The sequence below is a fragment of the Drosophila guanche genome, unplaced genomic scaffold (genome assembly GCF_900245975.1).
Source record: "Drosophila guanche unplaced genomic scaffold, DGUA_6, whole genome shotgun sequence".
NCBI lineage: Eukaryota > Metazoa > Arthropoda > Insecta > Diptera > Drosophilidae > Drosophila > Drosophila guanche.
Genome location: NW_022995743.1, coordinates 11,538,986 through 11,556,162, shown reverse-complemented (window position 1 = coordinate 11,556,162; position 17,177 = coordinate 11,538,986). Strand labels below are relative to the sequence as shown.

Here is a 17,177-nt window from a genome sequence, read left to right as displayed (position 1 = left end):
TAATCCGCTCATATTTATGTACATCAAAACATTTGTTGCATTCCATTGGTTGCCTAATTAAATATTGTATTTTGTGTAACCGATGAGAGGGCCAGTGTGAGCCGACTACAATGCAGTTTCAGGATATTGTTCCTTATTTAATTAACTTAAATTCCAAACATTCGTAAGCCTTTGCCATATTTTTCACGGCAATGTTTTTCGCTTAATTAAAATGCATTAAAAATGCACAAAAAGCACACACAGATGAGGGTAGAGTACGATAGTGAAGAAAAAATGACTGCTTGGTTGGTGTTGGGGAGCTGCGGGAGCGGGAAAATTGCTTTTTCACTTCATTTGATGCACAAACAGAAGAAAGCCAGAAAAAAAACAGACAAAAACGCAGAGCGAAAGCAGAGTGGAAACAGCGAAAAGCCAGCGGCAGACAATGAAAAATGAAACTAACCAAAGCAATTATGCAAATAAATAAAATAAAATAAAATAAAAACGCTCCATGGGACAGTTTTGTACTCGTTTTGGATGGCAATTTGTGGGGCGATTGTCGAATTGGTTTTGAACTAATCGGATCCACTTGTCCCCGGCTCTCAACACAATGCTCCCCCTCCGGCATGTTACCATAAAAAGTTGTCAACTTTGTCAACTGCAGCCGCAGCTAAGAGCTAAGCGAACAAAGTTGAAATGCCCCAAAGTTTGAAAGGAACCGCATATAAAATACTTACGTATAAATGCGTATGTTTGTGTGTCCCTTTTCTGTGCATGTTTATAATTTGCCTTGTCCCAATTGCAGCGAATATGAGATGGGAGCGGGACAGGCGAGTGGGAAGGCAAGCCTTTCGCCTGCGGACAGGTCACGTAAGCCCCGGGACTCATAACCGTTTCGGGCAGGTTCTGGCCATTACCCATTAGAACCCTAAAGAGCTTTAAGTTATGTGAGAAAAGAAAATGTTATAGCAGCCCCCTGTAGCTTTTGTCACGTAAATTCAGTTTATGCAACGTTCCGTCATAAATCACGCGTCACACCGACGGGCCACCAACGATAACAGTAATCTAGCGCTCATTTATAGCGTGTGTGCCCTGCCACTCGTCTCTTTTGCAACGAGAAAGAGAGAGAGAGAGAGCGAGCGTGCTAGCTGACCTTTAGCGAGAGAGCCAATGAATTGCCAGTCGCAATTAAACGTAGTACTGATTAATCGCCATTTAAATATTTATGCTAATTGAAACAGTTGAAACAGGCGGACTTTGAATGCAAATTAACGATTCTCTGTTACACTTCACTCTCGTGTTTGTGTGCGTCTATTTTGCAGGGGATTCGGGAAGCAAGGATTCCAGTGCCAAGGTAAGGATCGCCCTACACACCTACACATCAATCTCCCAAGCGACAACTAACTCTCCATACCCCCCGACTGCAGTTTGCTCCTATGTGGTGCACAAGCGATGCCATGAATATGTCACCTTCATATGCCCCGGCAAGGATAAGGGCATCGATTCGGTAAGTGTGTAACCAACCGCAAATAAAATGCGGAAATACGTAGAAATATTTGGCCCAAAACAAGTGGAATAAAAACTGCGAAAAAGAGGAAATACCCAAATGAAAATGGACATATATTTATGCCTTATGCAGTGGCTGCATTTCCCATGTCCAAGTCAGTGCCAAAGCAGCCAAAGGGATAACACATTTGCATTGCATATGCCAGCCTTTGTGAGGGTTGCTCTGTCAAATTAAACTGTCATTTGGATTTTCGGTTATGTTCTGGGCTGTCCTGTCCCTGGATGGGTGTCTGTCTGCTGTCCCAGCCCATCATGTCCTTCCGCCTGTCCGACAGCATGTCAACTTTGCTTTGGAACCTAAGCACAGACTCTCTGGCTCTGCGAATGCTTCTCCTCCGTCTGATTGTGTGCTCTTCCTCCGTTGCCTTTCTTTTGTAGCTGGCTTATGGAAAATGGCATGCCGCAGTTTTTATATATTCATGCAGCTCTCTGTCTGCTTAGGCTTGTCCGAGAATGAATGTGGGTCGGGATATATGTGGGGCAACACAATATGACAGAGGCATGACTAGGACTAGGATTGATGGGAGCGGCTGTTGTTATCCCCGACTTAGGAACGCTTCAAGATTGGTCTGGAACAGAACAGAACTCGCACCTGGCACTGCCGGTTGCTTTAAATTAAGTTTAATAAATAAATGAAAAATGACACTAGCCATTATGTAGATGTTATCATTTGTGTATTGTCATTGTGCTCTGTTTGATTTACCATAAACAAAATTTGTACTTTGTATTCTTTTCCATGTGCGCATCAACCACTCAAACAAACAAAAACAAACCAAAAACCTCAATTCGCTGTCCAATTCACGCTGTCACGACAAAAACACGCACCTAAAAACAACAACCGAATTCTGCATAATTGAAATTGAATTTGTTGCAACATCACAACAACAAACCAAAAATAAAGGACTCACCAAAAACTCAGCACAATTTCGAACCATTCACATATGCAGGACCCACGTTCTGTGACCATTGTGGCTCGCTGTTGTACGGCATCTACCACCAGGGTCTCAAATGCTCAGGTAACAGTTTCCCAAACCAAATTACTAGTTTCCCCTCCTCCTAGCCCGCTGTAAGCTTCCGTCTGTTATCTATCCTCCCACCCAACTCTCTCTCTCTCTCTCTCTCTCTCTATATTTCTGACTCTCTTTCCGCTGTTGCTCTTTCGATTTCCTCTGTCGCTCCTCTGAACTTTTAATCCTTTGCCGTAAAACCCTGTTTGACAGTGTAAATAATGATGCTACTGGCCGATGTCCAGCTGGATATCTCTGTGTGTGTGTGTGTGTGTTTAAGTATACAAATTAAATTTTAAACGCAATTTGACCTGGTCAACAGTTGCTGGCCAAAGCCAAAGCCAAAGCCAACCCCGCACGGAGCAACTTTATCCGGAGGAGGCCTAAAAAGTTAATTATTTAAATTGTTTTTATATATATATAAATATATATTTCTCCTCTCCTTTATCGCACACCCTATCCCTGAGGCGTACCTTTTGTTTGCTTGCAACCGAAACAGAACTGAAAGTTTTCACTGGCTTCTCTTGTGGCACTGCCCTCTGGCCTGTCCCTGGTTGGCATCCAATTCATTTGCATAATTATGCACATGCTGCCCGTAGGGGCATCCAGCGGGGCTTATCATTTGTTCGGAAATGTTTTGTGCGCCCCGCCCCGGCCCGGATATAAATATGATTTTCATTTATTTTTTGGGGCCAGCAGCAGAGGAAATGGTTAAATGGAGCCCTTTCCTCGCACGTTTCGCTGGCTCTGAACCGATTTCCCTGTCAGCCCGATGGAGGGCACGGAACTGTAACTAATTTTCCCATTTAGCGGGTTTCGCCATGAGTGGGAAACCAATTCATGCCTAAATGCCTGGCAACCGTGGCAACGGAGGCAACTGTAAGCACCGCAGCTAGTGGCACAACAAAAAATAGAGAGCCTTTACCTCGAATTGGAGTGGAGCATCTCTCAAGGCAACATGGGCCTACTCCTTGCCTGCCTGCCTGTCTGATTTTCTGTGTAATACAATCTGGCCCCAATGTGCAAAAATGTGGCCATTGTCGTTATTATTGTGCGTTTGTGTGACATCTTTTTGGCACTTTATTTGTTTCCTTGTTGCCCCAAATCGGATCAAATTCTCTGGCAACAGCAGAGGTGTCTTTTTGATAGACAAATCAATTTATGACTAGAGCTCAGCTTCACACCTGTTGCCCCCAACGTCCCCACAGCGTGCACTGATTGCCCCTCGTCTCGATTACAAAATCAGATGAAAATGCTACCCACTTGCGAGAGAATACGCTGAGCATCCAATTTGTGCTCAAGCGGAAATTGAAAAGCAAATGAGTTTGTCTGCCAGATGTGTGGTGTGGCCTACACCATCAGATTCGATCTGATCCGATTCGATACGATCCCCGTTCCCCGTTCCATCCACCATCGCGCTGTCCCACCCCACGGACAATATTCATGACTCCTCGCGCTCCATCTATGCCACAAACGGCCCTTATCTGCGTTGTCGGTATAAATGACATGGCAATTTATATTTGCCAATGTCTGCCGCCAACCACCTCGTCCTCTCCCAGCCCCTGGGGCATCGGTTGTTAATATGCTGGCAGTTATATTATACGACTACGGGTCGTTGTCGGTGTATATGCCAGCGTTTTATGTATCAAAAATTACTTCCAATGGAGTCGATGGATGCTGAAACTGCCGTCTAGCTGGCAGATGGCCTTGGAGCAGAGAGGATAGGGACGCGGAAGAAATTTGTTAAGCGACAGCAGGGAAAAGACAAAAATTCGGTGATAAATTCTTGCTGCAACAATTCTTTCAAATGCGTGGCACGTGGCAAATGAGCAGAAAGTAAGGAAGAAAGATTTATTGGAAAATGAGGCAAGAGTAGGTGGAGGCGGAGGTGTTGAATGTGACGCAATGATTGAGAGTTGTGCGGCCAGAAAACCAAAACTCAATTGGATGAGGCCTCTCCATTGAATGTCAGACAACACCTGTGGCTAGGCAAGGTCACGAGCTGACCTTCTGTTTGGGATTCATGGAAAATCATTGCAACCAGGGCTGGCTTCCTGCATGCTCGTGTGTGTGTGCCTGCCCTTTGCCACTGCAGCACCCATGATGCCCCAACAAAGTAGGCAACACTTTTGCTGCCACCACCAGGGAAGGTCACCCAGGCGACAGCCTTGTGGTAGCGAGGGTAGAGGGGTGGCCCCCACTGTCTGTCTTTTGGTGGAAAAGGGATATTAATGGCTGAGCAGCTGTTGAACCTTGGCAGCACACAGCCAGCGAGCGAGAGACAAACAACAAATTGCCTTCCGAAAAAGGCGATGGCAGTAAAAGGGAAGGGAACTACTCAGTGGATGCTCATGCATGCGCATAATGCTATCAAATGTCCTTGCTTACCAGGCCACCAGTCCTCGAGCGCCCACAAACTAAGGACTCGACTGTGTGTCTGTGTGTGTGCTCCACCACCCACCCACACACAGGAAAAGAGAGCGTCTAAAAGTTGCCCGTCAATGTCACGAGTGTGTGCGCAGGGGTTGGCGTAGGAGGAGGAGCTGTGGGATTAGGCAGCAATTGTCTTTTGACAGGGCAGCATCGGTAGCCTTAAAAGGTTATTTGTGTTATCCTCCCTCCCAGCAAGGACCTAGGCACTCAGCACTGGGTTACCCCCAGCGTGTACCCAGGCAGCTCTCATCTAATTCCACCTGCTGCGACATGTGACGTTCAACTTGCAACTCAATTAGCGTCGCGATTATTTCATTAGCCGAAGCAGAGCTAGAAGCAAAAGCAGCGCAAAACTTTTTGCACTTTGCATTCGCCGGTTGATGCTCGTGTCGAATGGGGGAAAGCACGAAAAACTTTCGCTCTTGAATTGAAGTGGAAGTGAAAGAAGCTCACACTAGATGGTTGTCTGCAGTGTGTCGTGGTTTTTATTCGCAGCTATTTATTACCTAACTGTAAAATGAGCGAGCGATGCGCTCTCTTAAAGCTCTCGCGATCTTCTTTGTGCTTTGCTGCAAGAGCGCCCGCTGAAGAGAGCGCCCGCTAAAGAGAGAGCGTCTGCTGACGTGAGCGCCTGCTGCTAAAGAGAGCGTCTGCTGAAGAGAGTGCTTATTGGCATACAATTTACAGCTATTGCATGCGACAATAGAAACGATTCATACAAACAACAAGTAATAGGGATATTAAAACAAACGACTGCTATTCACTTTAGATTTCTATTTTGCTCATACTCTCTCAGTGTGTCCTTTTTGTCTCATTTTGGCTTGTGCTCGTATTTTGTTATGCAATTGCACCTCACTTATCCTTCGTTCTTCATACTTTGGCACTTACACGAAAAAACCACACATTTAGTACGTAGAAACACACACAGCGGCTTACGTTTCTGCGAGCCCAGCGTTAATGTTCCATTAGTTTTCTCTTTCATTCTTCTTCTACAACTTGTTCCACCTGTGGTTCCGCTCCCAACGCTCCCAACGCTCCAAAACCCTCGACGCCACCACTAGGCACACCAAATGCCCCACAAATGGCAGAACGTCACCTTTCTGTCGCCGATGTTCTGCGACCATTGCGGCTCTCTGCTGCACGGCATCACGCACAAGGGTCTCAAGTGTCGAGGTAATGTCGAATGGAGATAATGGAGATGGCGCATAACCATCCCAAAAAACATATATCCTCTCAATCGCACGCACACACTCGCTGTCTCTGTCTTTCTTTGTCTCAGTCTCTCTCTCTCTCTTTGTAGATAACACTTGCAGAGGTATGCTATGTATTACTGTACATGTCCGTCTATTTTCCAGCAGTTACTCTTCATCTGCAAGGGTATCAACCAATTCGGCATGCCGAAGTGCATATTTTTCGACGACGCTTTGCATTTGCATTTGCATTTTGGATGCCGTCGCTTGTCGCAGAGTTTTTAGAATATTAGAATGTTGCAATTTACAATTAGCGGCGCTCTGTGGCCCCACTTGTGTGTGTGTGTGTGTGTGTGTGTGTGAACGAGTTGCTGTGTTGTTTTTGCTCCCGTTGTCAGTGCAGCTGTTGGCATGCTCATGCTTCCTCTGTGCATTTGTGTTTTCCTTTTCTGTTTGCACTCTTAAAAACTTGTTAATTTTCACGTTATTTTCACGTTGCCTTTGTTTGCGGGACTCAATTTGCACGTGCATGCCACAAATTGCGAGTCTGTCAACCGCTGGATAAACATTTGCCAACATTAATTGTGCCACGTGCCTGGCTCTTCGCATCACAGAATTTCTGCAAGCCATGTGCCATGTCCTTTTGTGCACAGAAATTGTTTATGATGGGGCGATCATTTGTGCTTGTATCTTTTAATTTGTTTTGTTGCACGCTCAGTAGAGTCTTTTGACTGTGTGTTTGGCCTGAAGTACCTGAAGTATAACGGTAAGGAAAATCATGTCTTGAAGCGTCTAACTAGTCACTCGCTCCATTCGTCATTGTCCACAGTTTCTGGAAATCGAATCGATTGCTTCCACGTACAGAGACTGTACTACAGCTGTGTTATTTCACGTCTAACATTAGTACACAATGGATGTGCGTCTGTTCTATGCACTTGTTGCTCTGCTACCGCTGATCCATGGCTCTGCCACTCGTTAGTATAACTCTGAATAACCTCATGATCTGCATATAGAACGTATCCATCTTGAAGGCTGCGGCGGTGGTGGCATTTGCGTGGAGGAATTATCTGGCTGCCTCACAGTGATTCACTCCAGTGTGTGCTCAGATGGTGAGAAATGCTGTGAAACAGACGGCATTGTAAATGCCCCAAGTGAGACTGTGCTGCAAAATCACTTTCGACCAGGCAAGGACACATACGAATATGCATGAAAACCACATAAAAGCAGAATTGTATTTGTAAATAAAAGATTGAAGAGAAACCCCAGCCAAGCCATGCCATGCGACTTCCAGTTTGGCAACTCAAAGTAAAGTTCAAGCGAAGCGAAACCATTCGGTATACACCTGCGTATTCAAGTGCTTGGCAAGTGCCAATTTAAGAAGAGTCTTGTGAGTGAACGCTGATGATGGCCAACACCGCCCTGCTCCTGCCGCTGCTTGGCTGCTGTCAGGGTTTACATAGCTGTTAGTACACCACAGCCACGTGTCCACGTTCATAAGTGTACTATTTGGATTCATAAGTGCTGCACGAGAAGTGCTGCATTTTCAAAAGAGAAGATAACATGGTTTAGGGCATACCCGATGAGCTTTTCTACTACAATCAGCTGGCGGTGAATATTACCGGGCTACCCGGGGGAATAAATATGGAATGGAACAACAACTCTTCCTTTTGGGGCAACTAGCAACCAAATCAGTGGAAAAAACTCTCGCTGCAGCAGCTACAAAAAAAAGTGAAATATCTGTTGATTTATGCACAAGAGCAAATGTTACAGCACGCATGCGAGGGGGGGAAAAATAAATACGAACAATAATACACACACACACACACACACACACACACACACACACACACACACACGAGCAGGGGGAGACAAGCGAGAGCCGAAAAAAAAAAACACACACACACACACACAGAGGAGTAACTGTATTTGTTTTCTCTCTGGGCAAAACCCTTTTGGGTGTGTAAGCGAATGTTCCCCATATACTTTCGTGTGTATATTACGCATACACAGCTACGGGAGGAGCGGGCTGAGCCGCGTCCGCTTGAATGACACTAAGAGCAGGCCGGCCCGAGCTGAAAGTAATTTTACACATGACCAAAGCGGAATGTAATGAAAAGAGAGGAAGGCAGAAAGAAAAAAAACAGCAGCAGGGACACGGACATGTGAAAGGAACTGAAGCAATCAGCACAAACAGGATGATGCACGATGATGCCAAAGCGCTTTAATTGAAAAAACAAAAAAAGAAATCCGAGTAAAGAGTGCGCCGTGGAAAATGAATTACAATTCGATTCTCGCAAATAATTTCCAATTGAGCGCTCCCAAGGGAGTGCGGCTGTCAAAAGCAGTCGCCATGGCAGTGGCAGCTTCGAAAACTATGCAACAGTTTGTCAATTTCCGCAGGCAACACAAAACGAAACGCCATGAAAGGGGAAGGGTTGGGGGTAGGCTATGGCATGGGCTATGTGTATGTATTTGTGTGCACATTCTGATTGGATTCGCCATTAATCGGTTGGATAACATCAAGGTAAAGAAGAATAATAACCAGCGATAGCGAGGTAAGTACTCCCCCTGTGTGTGGTGGTCTGTGTGTGTTCGTGTGTGTGTCTGCCACATCTTTCACTGTTTGCCCTCTTTGCTTTCACCCTCCACCCTCCACCCTCCACCCACCACCTTGCTGTCTGCTCTTCATGCCCAAACGCTAACTTGAAACGATTCCACCAACTCGCACTCTCTAGCATGTGACATGAACGTGCATGCACGCTGCAAGGAGAACGTGCCAAGCCTTTGCGGATGCGATCACACGGAGCGACGTGGACGCATTAATCTCGTGATCAATGTCAAGGAGAACCTCCTCACTGTCCAGAGTAAGTGCTGTCCAAAGACTGTAAGCAGCCACAGGCATGGGGAAAGTACAAATTTAAGCCGCTTAAGCATTGCAACCAATTATGGCAATGTAGTCAAAGTTCTCCCTCCCTCTCTCTCCCTCTCTCTTTGCTGGCTATTCCCTGCCTGTGGGGTGCAAAAAGTTTACGGAATATATGTGGAAAGAGCCTTGGCTGGGGGTGGGTTCAAAGTACGCCCCAGAAGCCGCAAAGTTTCCCCAAGCAACACGCTTAAAATGTTACATCTTCTCGAGGCTTTTTGCGTTTTTGTATCGTTTGTTTCTTCCTTGGATGCTGCCAAGACGAAAGTTTGCTGTGCGGCCTTCGGGCGAGGCCTGGCCCTCCTTGTCCACCAAGCAGCTTCTCGGGGCTGGCAGCTCTCCCTCGCTCGGCAAATTGCTTGCGATTTGCATTAATTCATTATGCGCGCTTAGGGAAATTCTTTGTATTCCTGCCTGGGCCCTCGCAACAGGCACAAATGCCACATAATGAATACCAAACGGAATGCAGCTGCAGAACAAAGGACGCTCCTTGGAGGAGCTCCTCTGGGTCTGTGGGCGCTATTCCACATAGTTTCTGTAAACTTATTGACACTCCACTCAAGTGACTGCCAGACTGCTCTGGCCCACTGTCTAATGCCACTTTGTTGCAGTCATTGAGGGCCGAAATCTCATACCCATGGATCCCAACGGACTCAGCGATCCCTATGTGAAGGTGAAGCTCATACCGGACGACAAGGATCAGAACAAGAAGAAGACGCGCACCATCAAGGCGTGCCTGAATCCCGTCTGGAACGAGACAATCACCTAGTGGGTGTAACTCTGAGGAGTCCATTCATCTTAATGCAAAATCTTTCTCGCCTTCGCAGTGACCTGAAGCCCGAGGACAAGGACCGGCGCATCCTCATCGAGGTTTGGGACTGGGATCGCACTTCGCGCAATGACTTTATGGGCGCTTTGTCCTTTGGCATCTCGGAGATTATCAAGAGCCCCACCAACGGCTGGTTCAAGCTGCTCACCCAGGACGAGGGCGAGTACTACAATGTGCCCTGTGCCGATGACGAGCAGGATCTGCTCAAGCTCAAGCAGAAGCCATCGCAGAAGAAGCCACTGGTGATGCGCAGCGACACGAACACGCACTCCTCCATATCCAAGAAGGACATGATCCGGGCCACGGACTTTAACTTTATCAAGGTTCTGGGCAAGGGATCCTTTGGCAAGGTAGGTCCACAGCCAAAGCAGCCAAAGCTGCAGAACTGCTTTAACGTTCTTCTGCCGCAGGTTCTGCTGGCTGAGCGCAAGGGCAGCGAGGAGCTGTACGCCATCAAGATACTCAAGAAGGATGTGATTATTCAGGACGACGATGTCGAGTGCACCATGATCGAGAAGCGTGTGCTGGCGCTGGGTGAGAAGCCACCGTTTCTGGTGCAGTTGCATTCCTGCTTTCAGACCCTGGTGAGTCCACACAGCCAGCACAGAGATGCGATGCTCATTCCAGGATAATTCCTTTGCAGGATCGCTTGTTCTTTGTCATGGAGTATGTGAATGGCGGCGATCTGATGTTCCAGATCCAACAGTTTGGCAAATTCAAGGAGCCAGTCGCAGTGTACGAAGGCTCTAACCTTTTGTTTAGATTCCTCTGATGTTTGCCCCTTTCCTTTTGCAGTTTTTATGCAGCGGAAATCGCCGCTGGACTTTTCTTCCTTCACACCAAGGGCATACTGTATCGCGATCTGAAGCTGGACAATGTCCTACTCGATGCGGATGGACACGTGAAGATTGCCGACTTTGGCATGTGCAAGGAGAACATTATGGGCGAGAAGACGACCAAGACTTTCTGCGGTACACCGGACTACATAGCCCCCGAGGTGCGTCAGCCAGAGCGGAGAGAGGAGAGAGTTGAGAATTTAGGGATTTGATTTGAGGATACTCCTTTTTGCAGATTATTCTGTATCAGCCTTATGGCAAATCTGTGGACTGGTGGGCCTATGGTGTGCTGCTCTACGAGATGCTGGTGGGTCAGCCGCCCTTCGATGGCGAGGATGAGGAGGAACTTTTTGCGGCCATCACCGATCACAATGTGTCCTATCCGAAGAGTCTCAGCAAGGAGGCCAAAGAGGCCTGCAAGGGTGTAAGTAAATATACAAGAAGATTGACTAAAGATTGGAGTTACAATTGTTGTCTCAGTTTCTCACCAAACTACCCAACAAACGGCTGGGCTGTGGTCCCACTGGCGAGGAGGATGTGCGTTTGCATGCCTTTTTCCGGCGCATCGATTGGGAGAAGATTGAGAACCGTGAGGTGCAGCCACCGTTTAAGCCAAAGATTGTGAGTGCACCCAATGTAAAGCTCTCTGCAGAACCCATTTAATGCTCCACATCCACCCTGTAGAAACACCGCAAGGATGTGTCCAACTTTGACAAGCAGTTCACATCAGAGAAAACAGACTTGACGCCCACGGATAAGGTGTTCATGATGAACCTGGATCAGTCGGAATTTGTTGGCTTCTCCTACGTGAATCCCGAATACGTAGTTCTACCATAAATCCCTCTTCTGATCAGTGATAAGTCCCCCCATCTGCGCGTTGTGCCCCCTTAAATCTCTTTTTGATATTCGATATTAACAGCAAAAAGACACTTTGTTATATTTATATGTAAATCATTTATAGTTCATAGCGAGCCATTTTAGTCTGTGTTAAGTTTATCGTTTCTGTTTTCGTCTGTTATTTATGTGTATATTCAAAAGATTGTTATGTTTTAATTGTCTGACAGACAGACAGACGGACAGACAGATCTGCAAGCGAATATTGTTCAACATCTCAAGCCTCATCTGAAAGCAATATAAACCAATCTCTCTCACTCACTCTCGTTCTGTGTGGCATTCTAGTGATCCGATCTATCGATTCTGTTCAAATTTCCATTAACTTTTCGACGCTTTAAATGTTTAAACTTGAAATATTCCAATTGAAATGAAAGTTCACTCTTTTTCGGAGCAAAAACATCTAAGTGTTGTTGTTGTAGGCAAACATCTGAGTGTTTTTTCGTAGCAAATTAATCGATTTTAATACACATATAAAATACAATTGGAAGGAGTTTGGAGTTGGGTAAGGTCTGGTTCAAACGTCATTCGATTGTAGTGTTTGCCCCGGCATTACGATCGAATTGACAAAAGGAAAAGGAATATAAAACAATTACATAGAGGAAATATCATAGGGAAAAGCAAAGAAAGCGACACAGCAATGTTTAAGCAGAGAAATATCATAGAAAGTGTAATTTTTGATCTATCTTAATACATAAATGTGCGTGTAAATTCGATTATCTTTTATTTTGATTTAACAACTTAAAGCAACAAAGAAGAAAAACCATTTTTAAGGTATATATAGCGCGTCTATATATACAGCTGGCATAGAGTCTCAATGTACCATAATTAACAAATTGCATAGCAATAAGTTAAGCTTAGAAGATACTTACAACTGTAAAACTGTAAAACTGTAAAGCTATGTAACTTTAAAACTGTAAACTGTAAAACTGTAAATCTGTTATACCTTTTGCTCCCCAAAGAACAGCGGAGAACGACTTCGTTTGGAGTTTGTTTTCACGTTGGAAACATTTAGTACCTACGACACATGAAACTAGTTGCTAACTATGGATTAAAGACAATCTACTTTAAGCATTGTGACATAGTATTCGTACTCGTATGTGACATACAAACCCCCCCCCCAACTATCGTATATCGTATCGCTATCATTAAGGTACATGATTATTTCCATGATTAGCGACAGCTGAGCTAAGCTTTTGTGTGCCTCTCGTAGCTACCGTAACTTTCTCTCATAGCAGAATTCTGGCCACAAGAGGCTACAACTATTGATAGACAGAAACTATTAGGAGCAAACCAAACTAAGGGGAGAATTTGTAGCCAAGCTAACAAGGCTACAGAAGGGAAAGTTAAGTGAAGAGAATTACATGATAATTAACGTTGTAATGGAGCTTAAAAGTGTTTTAAATCACACACACACACACACACACACACACAGATAGATAACAACATTTAAGTATCCACGAAAGATATATAAAATATTTATATAAATTGTAAAATTGTATAACTCCGAACTTGAAGCATTTAAACGTTTTCTTTAGCTCTCAAAAACTCTGATATCAAAACGTAAGCTAGGAGAAACAACAAAAATTGATCAAAATAATGATATACTCGAAAAGATATTGATTTAAACCACAGCAAGAGTACCGCTTAAAGTTAAACTCCCGAACGAAGGTTACTCGTGCTCCGAATGTGAAGATGAAAATTTGCTCGTATTTTTAACAAATAAATTTAGTAAATAATACATATAATCTACATACACATGTACAATTTAGTATGTATGTCTGAATTAATTGAATGAGTTTTATGACACATTAAAAACTGATTAAAACAGGAAAGAAAACATTTCCAAGTCTGTTCAACTACTGAGAATAACTCAACTCGAATTAAATGAAAACTAAAAGTAATTTTTGATTATCGAACTGCATATATGTACATGTGTCCGTGTATGTATATGTATTATGAGTAGAACTTACATAACTGCATTCAGTTTTACTTAGAGTCAACATTTTTACATGGCATATCTATATGCGAATGTCTCATACAAATGTATTTTGATTGCATATTTAATTAGTACAAAAACAAATAGAAGTATTTACGAAATATCGATGTGAAAATTATCAGCCAGATATCTAGAGAGTAGACGAAGAACTTCCACAAAGAAAGAACTACAACTATTTTTTACATCTACATCTCTGAACAACACTCAGTCACTAGGTATTTATATGCTCTGCTATGTATACATACATTTACTTAAGCATATACATATGTATGTACAGTATGTATGTATGTATTTATGATGTACCATGCCTAAGCTTAAGGCCAGCCCGAATGTAATCTGTCATTTATTGAGCCAAGCCAAACCGACAAAGGAAAAAAATACAACAAATAAATACAAACAATCGGATTTGGGCACACACAAATGTGCATACTCGTAAAGTACCCGAAAGTAAATAAAAATATTACTAAATAATAAAATCAATGGGCAACGTGTTTAGCTATCGGAATGACAATGGGACCCAGGTGGATACAGATGGCATCGGGGTACAGTGCTGAGGATCTGCAGATACCAATTGATGCCAATTATTGATGTAAAATAAAAGAAAAGGTGTGCCAAATTCGTTACCAATCGCAGGTAGAACTGATCGAATATATCCCTACATAGATACAATACGAGATAGATACACAGATACGAAACGAATAGATAAAATCAGAGGGAGAGAGAGAGAGAGAGAGAGAGCCAGCGCGTAGAATCATCCTCATCAGGGCTCGAGGCTCGTTATCATTGATTGCGTTGACAAATTAACATTGATGCGTCCAGCGTTGGTTGTTGATAATCTTATCGAGAATTTGCAGACAATTAGATAGACATGTCCAGTCAGTCGCAGCCAGTCATCGTGCCTCCATCTGTCATGTTCGCATTGAATGTAAGCCAAAGTGAGAGTGATGAGGGTGCCTGGCTGCTGGACCCTCACCAGGATATGCCCTTCCACAGCGATGAGTGCATCTTCCAGCGACGCATACCACCGCTGGTCATCTTTCTGCTGTATGGCCTGGCCGTGCCCACGCTCTCCACCTTCGGCCTGTGCACGAATTTCATCAATGCGGTGGTTTTCATGCGCCCCAAAATGACACCCTCTGCGTTCACCTATCTGGCGGCACTCTCCTGGATGGACTGCGTCTCCTGTCTGCTCATCACACTGACAGCGCTGTCGCGCAGCTTCTTCTACTACAGCCCCAGTTGGATTGCCTACGACTATCAGTGGCAGACGCCGCTCTTCGGCATTAGCACGGGCGCCGCCAATCTGATCCTGGCCTGCCTCAGCCTCGATCGCTTCACCTATTTGGCCAGCTTCAAGCGGAACAGTGGTCCGCCGAGGTTCTGTCGCCGCAAGGTGGCTCGGTACATGATCGCCATTGTGATTGTCATCTCCATTGGCGTCAATGTGCCATACTTCTTCGTCTTCTGTGTGGATCAGGACGGCACCTGTCATGTGCAAGAGTTATACTACTCCACGTGAGTGTGCGAGAGCGGCTGGAAGGAGACTTTATTTACGCCTTGAATTCCATCTGCAGATTCTACAAGGTGCACAATTGGTTCAGCTTCACGCTGTTGGCCCTGATGCCGGCTCTGTTCCTGTTGATTGGCAACACGGCCATCATCATTGCCTTTCGACGGTGGACCAAGCAGAGTCGCCTTTGCCAGTCCACGGCCAACAATGGCGACACACGCACCACCATCAAACGTTACCAGGTACAGTTGCCGACCAAACAATGCGCCTGCAGATGGGATTTACTTCGTAATCCTTCCATTTCAGCACCAAATGAAGCTGACGGTGAGCATTGTGATTGTGATTACGCTCTACATGATTGGGGAGCTGCCCGCGCACATGACTTCCCGAAAGAGCTCGTTGAATCTGCTCTTCGGTGGCGACACCAACAAGGTGGATGAGTCGGTGATGGAGACCGTGGAGGTCATTTGCATCACGCTGAATGCCCTGCAGCTGTCCCTCAACATTGTCGTTTATGCTGTGATCAATCCCTCGTTTATGCCGGAATTCTTTCTCTGCCTCAAGGGCACCTCCGATGTGTGCATGGGCGTCTGCTGCTTCCGCGTCCTTGGGCGGTGCTGGCGTCGCTGTCGCGCCCGACGCCAGCAGCAGCCGACGGCCGAGGACTGCGTGGTCAGCAGTGTGGCGTCCCACCATTTGCCAGCGGACGAGGCGATGCACTGCGGCTGTGCCAGCTGGGCCAGCGATTCGGACTGCCAGAACGAGGCTCACTGCAGAACAGCTGTGGGCACCTTTACGCTAGTGAAGGATTCCCAAGTGCCAGAGCATTCCCATTCCCACTCCCATTCCCACACCCATTCGCATGCAGAGCCGGAGGTGTTCACCACCAGATCGAGCTCCTGCCTGCACACAAAAGACGCTGCAGCAGCCAACGATGAGTCCCACTTTGGCGCTGGTTTTATTATAATCACTTGACACGAATGAGCATTCAATAAACTTGACTTAAATCATATCAGCATCGAGTCGTAACGATTCAGCAGACGTTGCCAGATCTTGTTGGTGTAGCTGCGCGCCTTGGCTTGGTCGCCATCAAACACGCGGTAGTAGGGATCACCCGGCAGCACCTTGTGTATGACCATGTTCAGCAGGTCCTTCTCTTGATTGTCCTTCTTGTGTAGCTGACGCACCATTACAATTGTTGTACCTGTTGTGTTTGCCTTCACAGTTGAGTTCTCTTGGCAGGCTACGTGCAACAGGCAGACGCTGAGCAGCAACCAAAAGCCAACGAAATGAAGAAACATTTTAGCGGCAGAAGCGAAGTGACTGCAGCGATGTCTTCTTACCAAATGAACAACAAATGCAGCAGCAGCAGATCTTCACAGTTGAGCAAACAGCCGCCAGAACCGGTTGCCAGCAAACAGCTAGAAGAACTTCGTGTGTGGGGTTGTCCGAATATGTCCCTTTATTGACACTTCATTTGGTAAACAAATAAATGGCCACTATCAGGCCATAGAGGCCCAAGACCTCGGCAAAGATCAGTATCAAAATGAGACCCACAAACAGCTTTGGCTGCTGTGCAGCTGCACGCACACCAGCATCGCCCACGACGCCAATGGCAAAGCCCGCAGCCATGCCAGACAGACCCACAGACAGTCCTGCGCCGAGGTTGAGGAATCCCTTGTAGGTGGGATACATCTTCATCAGCGAACCGGTCAGCAGCACAGAGACAACCAGGCCATAGATGGCTATGATGCCAGCCATGACGACGGGTATGATGGACTTCATTATCAGCTCCGGATGTTTGACAGCCATCGAGGAGATGCCAATGGCCGACTTGGCAGTGCCATAGGCTGCGCCCAGCGTGGAGAAGACAATGGCTGAGACAGCGCCCATTACGCAGAAGAAGAAGGCGTACGCGGGCTGATCAATTGTGGCCTCGGGATCTATTTGATGATCTGCCTTCCACATTTCGGAATTTCTGAGAGCAAATCAAGCTGAGAATCACAAAACTAAA

General features: G+C 45.8%; 4 protein-coding genes across 8 annotated transcripts in view; 2 read left to right on the top strand and 2 right to left on the bottom strand.

Annotated features, from left to right (window-relative positions):
- The window catches only part of LOC117578542 (protein kinase C, brain isozyme), a 42,290-nt gene extending 29,058 nt beyond the window's left edge, over nt 1-13,232 (top strand). For 2 of the 5 annotated variants that reach the window (XM_034264110.1, XM_034264112.1), the window contains 12 exons: nt 1,302-1,333; nt 1,407-1,486; nt 2,447-2,561; nt 8,911-9,039; nt 9,710-9,866; nt 9,926-10,277; nt 10,338-10,511; nt 10,571-10,662; nt 10,723-10,924; nt 10,999-11,187; nt 11,244-11,384; nt 11,448-13,232. In XM_034264110.1, coding sequence (XP_034120001.1) covers nt 1,302-1,333; nt 1,407-1,486; nt 2,447-2,561; nt 8,911-9,039; nt 9,710-9,866; nt 9,926-10,277; nt 10,338-10,511; nt 10,571-10,662; nt 10,723-10,924; nt 10,999-11,187; nt 11,244-11,384; nt 11,448-11,600 — 1,816 coding nt within the window. In that variant the 3' untranslated portion in view covers nt 11,601-13,232. Of the gene's footprint in view, nt 1-1,301; nt 1,334-1,406; nt 1,487-2,446; nt 2,562-6,046; nt 6,159-8,705; nt 8,731-8,910; nt 9,040-9,709; nt 9,867-9,925; nt 10,278-10,337; nt 10,512-10,570; nt 10,663-10,722; nt 10,925-10,998; nt 11,188-11,243; nt 11,385-11,447 lie in introns of those variants that run through there. The other 3 variants (XM_034264113.1, XM_034264111.1, XM_034264114.1) reach the window with 2 other exon arrangements.
- Nucleotides 13,233-14,088: 856 nt separating this feature from the next.
- Nucleotides 14,089-16,159, top strand: LOC117578544. The gene is made up of 3 exons (XM_034264115.1): nt 14,089-15,168; nt 15,228-15,405; nt 15,470-16,159. The coding sequence occupies exons 1-3, from the start codon at nt 14,522-14,524 to the stop codon at nt 16,136-16,138; spliced, it is 1,494 nt and encodes a 497-aa protein (XP_034120006.1). The 5' UTR covers nt 14,089-14,521; the 3' UTR covers nt 16,139-16,159.
- LOC117578546 lies at nt 16,097-16,536 on the bottom strand. Its single transcript, XM_034264118.1, has one exon. The coding sequence runs from the start codon at nt 16,462-16,464 to the stop codon at nt 16,171-16,173; it is 294 nt and encodes a 97-aa protein (XP_034120009.1). The 5' UTR covers nt 16,465-16,536; the 3' UTR covers nt 16,097-16,170.
- Nucleotides 16,537-16,593: 57 nt separating this feature from the next.
- Nucleotides 16,594-17,148, bottom strand: LOC117578545 (V-type proton ATPase 16 kDa proteolipid subunit). The gene has a single exon (XM_034264116.1). The coding sequence runs from the start codon at nt 17,129-17,131 to the stop codon at nt 16,637-16,639; it is 495 nt and encodes a 164-aa protein (XP_034120007.1). The 5' UTR covers nt 17,132-17,148; the 3' UTR covers nt 16,594-16,636.
- Nucleotides 17,149-17,177: the final 29 nt, after the last annotated feature.

What these genes read in the sequence shown, in the direction of transcription:
- LOC117578544 (XM_034264115.1), top strand. Translation starts at nt 14,522, where the DNA reads ATGTCCAGTCAGTCGCAGCCAGTCATCGTGCCTCCATCTGTCATGTTC. An exon ending in CAAGAGTTATACTACTCCAC is followed by an intron (nt 15,169 to 15,227) that starts GTGAGTGTGCGA and finishes TTCCATCTGCAG; the next exon opens with ATTCTACAAGGTGCACAATT. An exon ending in CCACCATCAAACGTTACCAG is followed by an intron (nt 15,406 to 15,469) that starts GTACAGTTGCCG and finishes CTTCCATTTCAG; the next exon opens with CACCAAATGAAGCTGACGGT.
- LOC117578546 (XM_034264118.1), bottom strand. Translation starts at nt 16,464, where the DNA reads ATGTTTCTTCATTTCGTTGGCTTTTGGTTGCTGCTCAGCGTCTGCCTG.
- LOC117578545 (XM_034264116.1), bottom strand. Translation starts at nt 17,131, where the DNA reads ATGTGGAAGGCAGATCATCAAATAGATCCCGAGGCCACAATTGATCAG.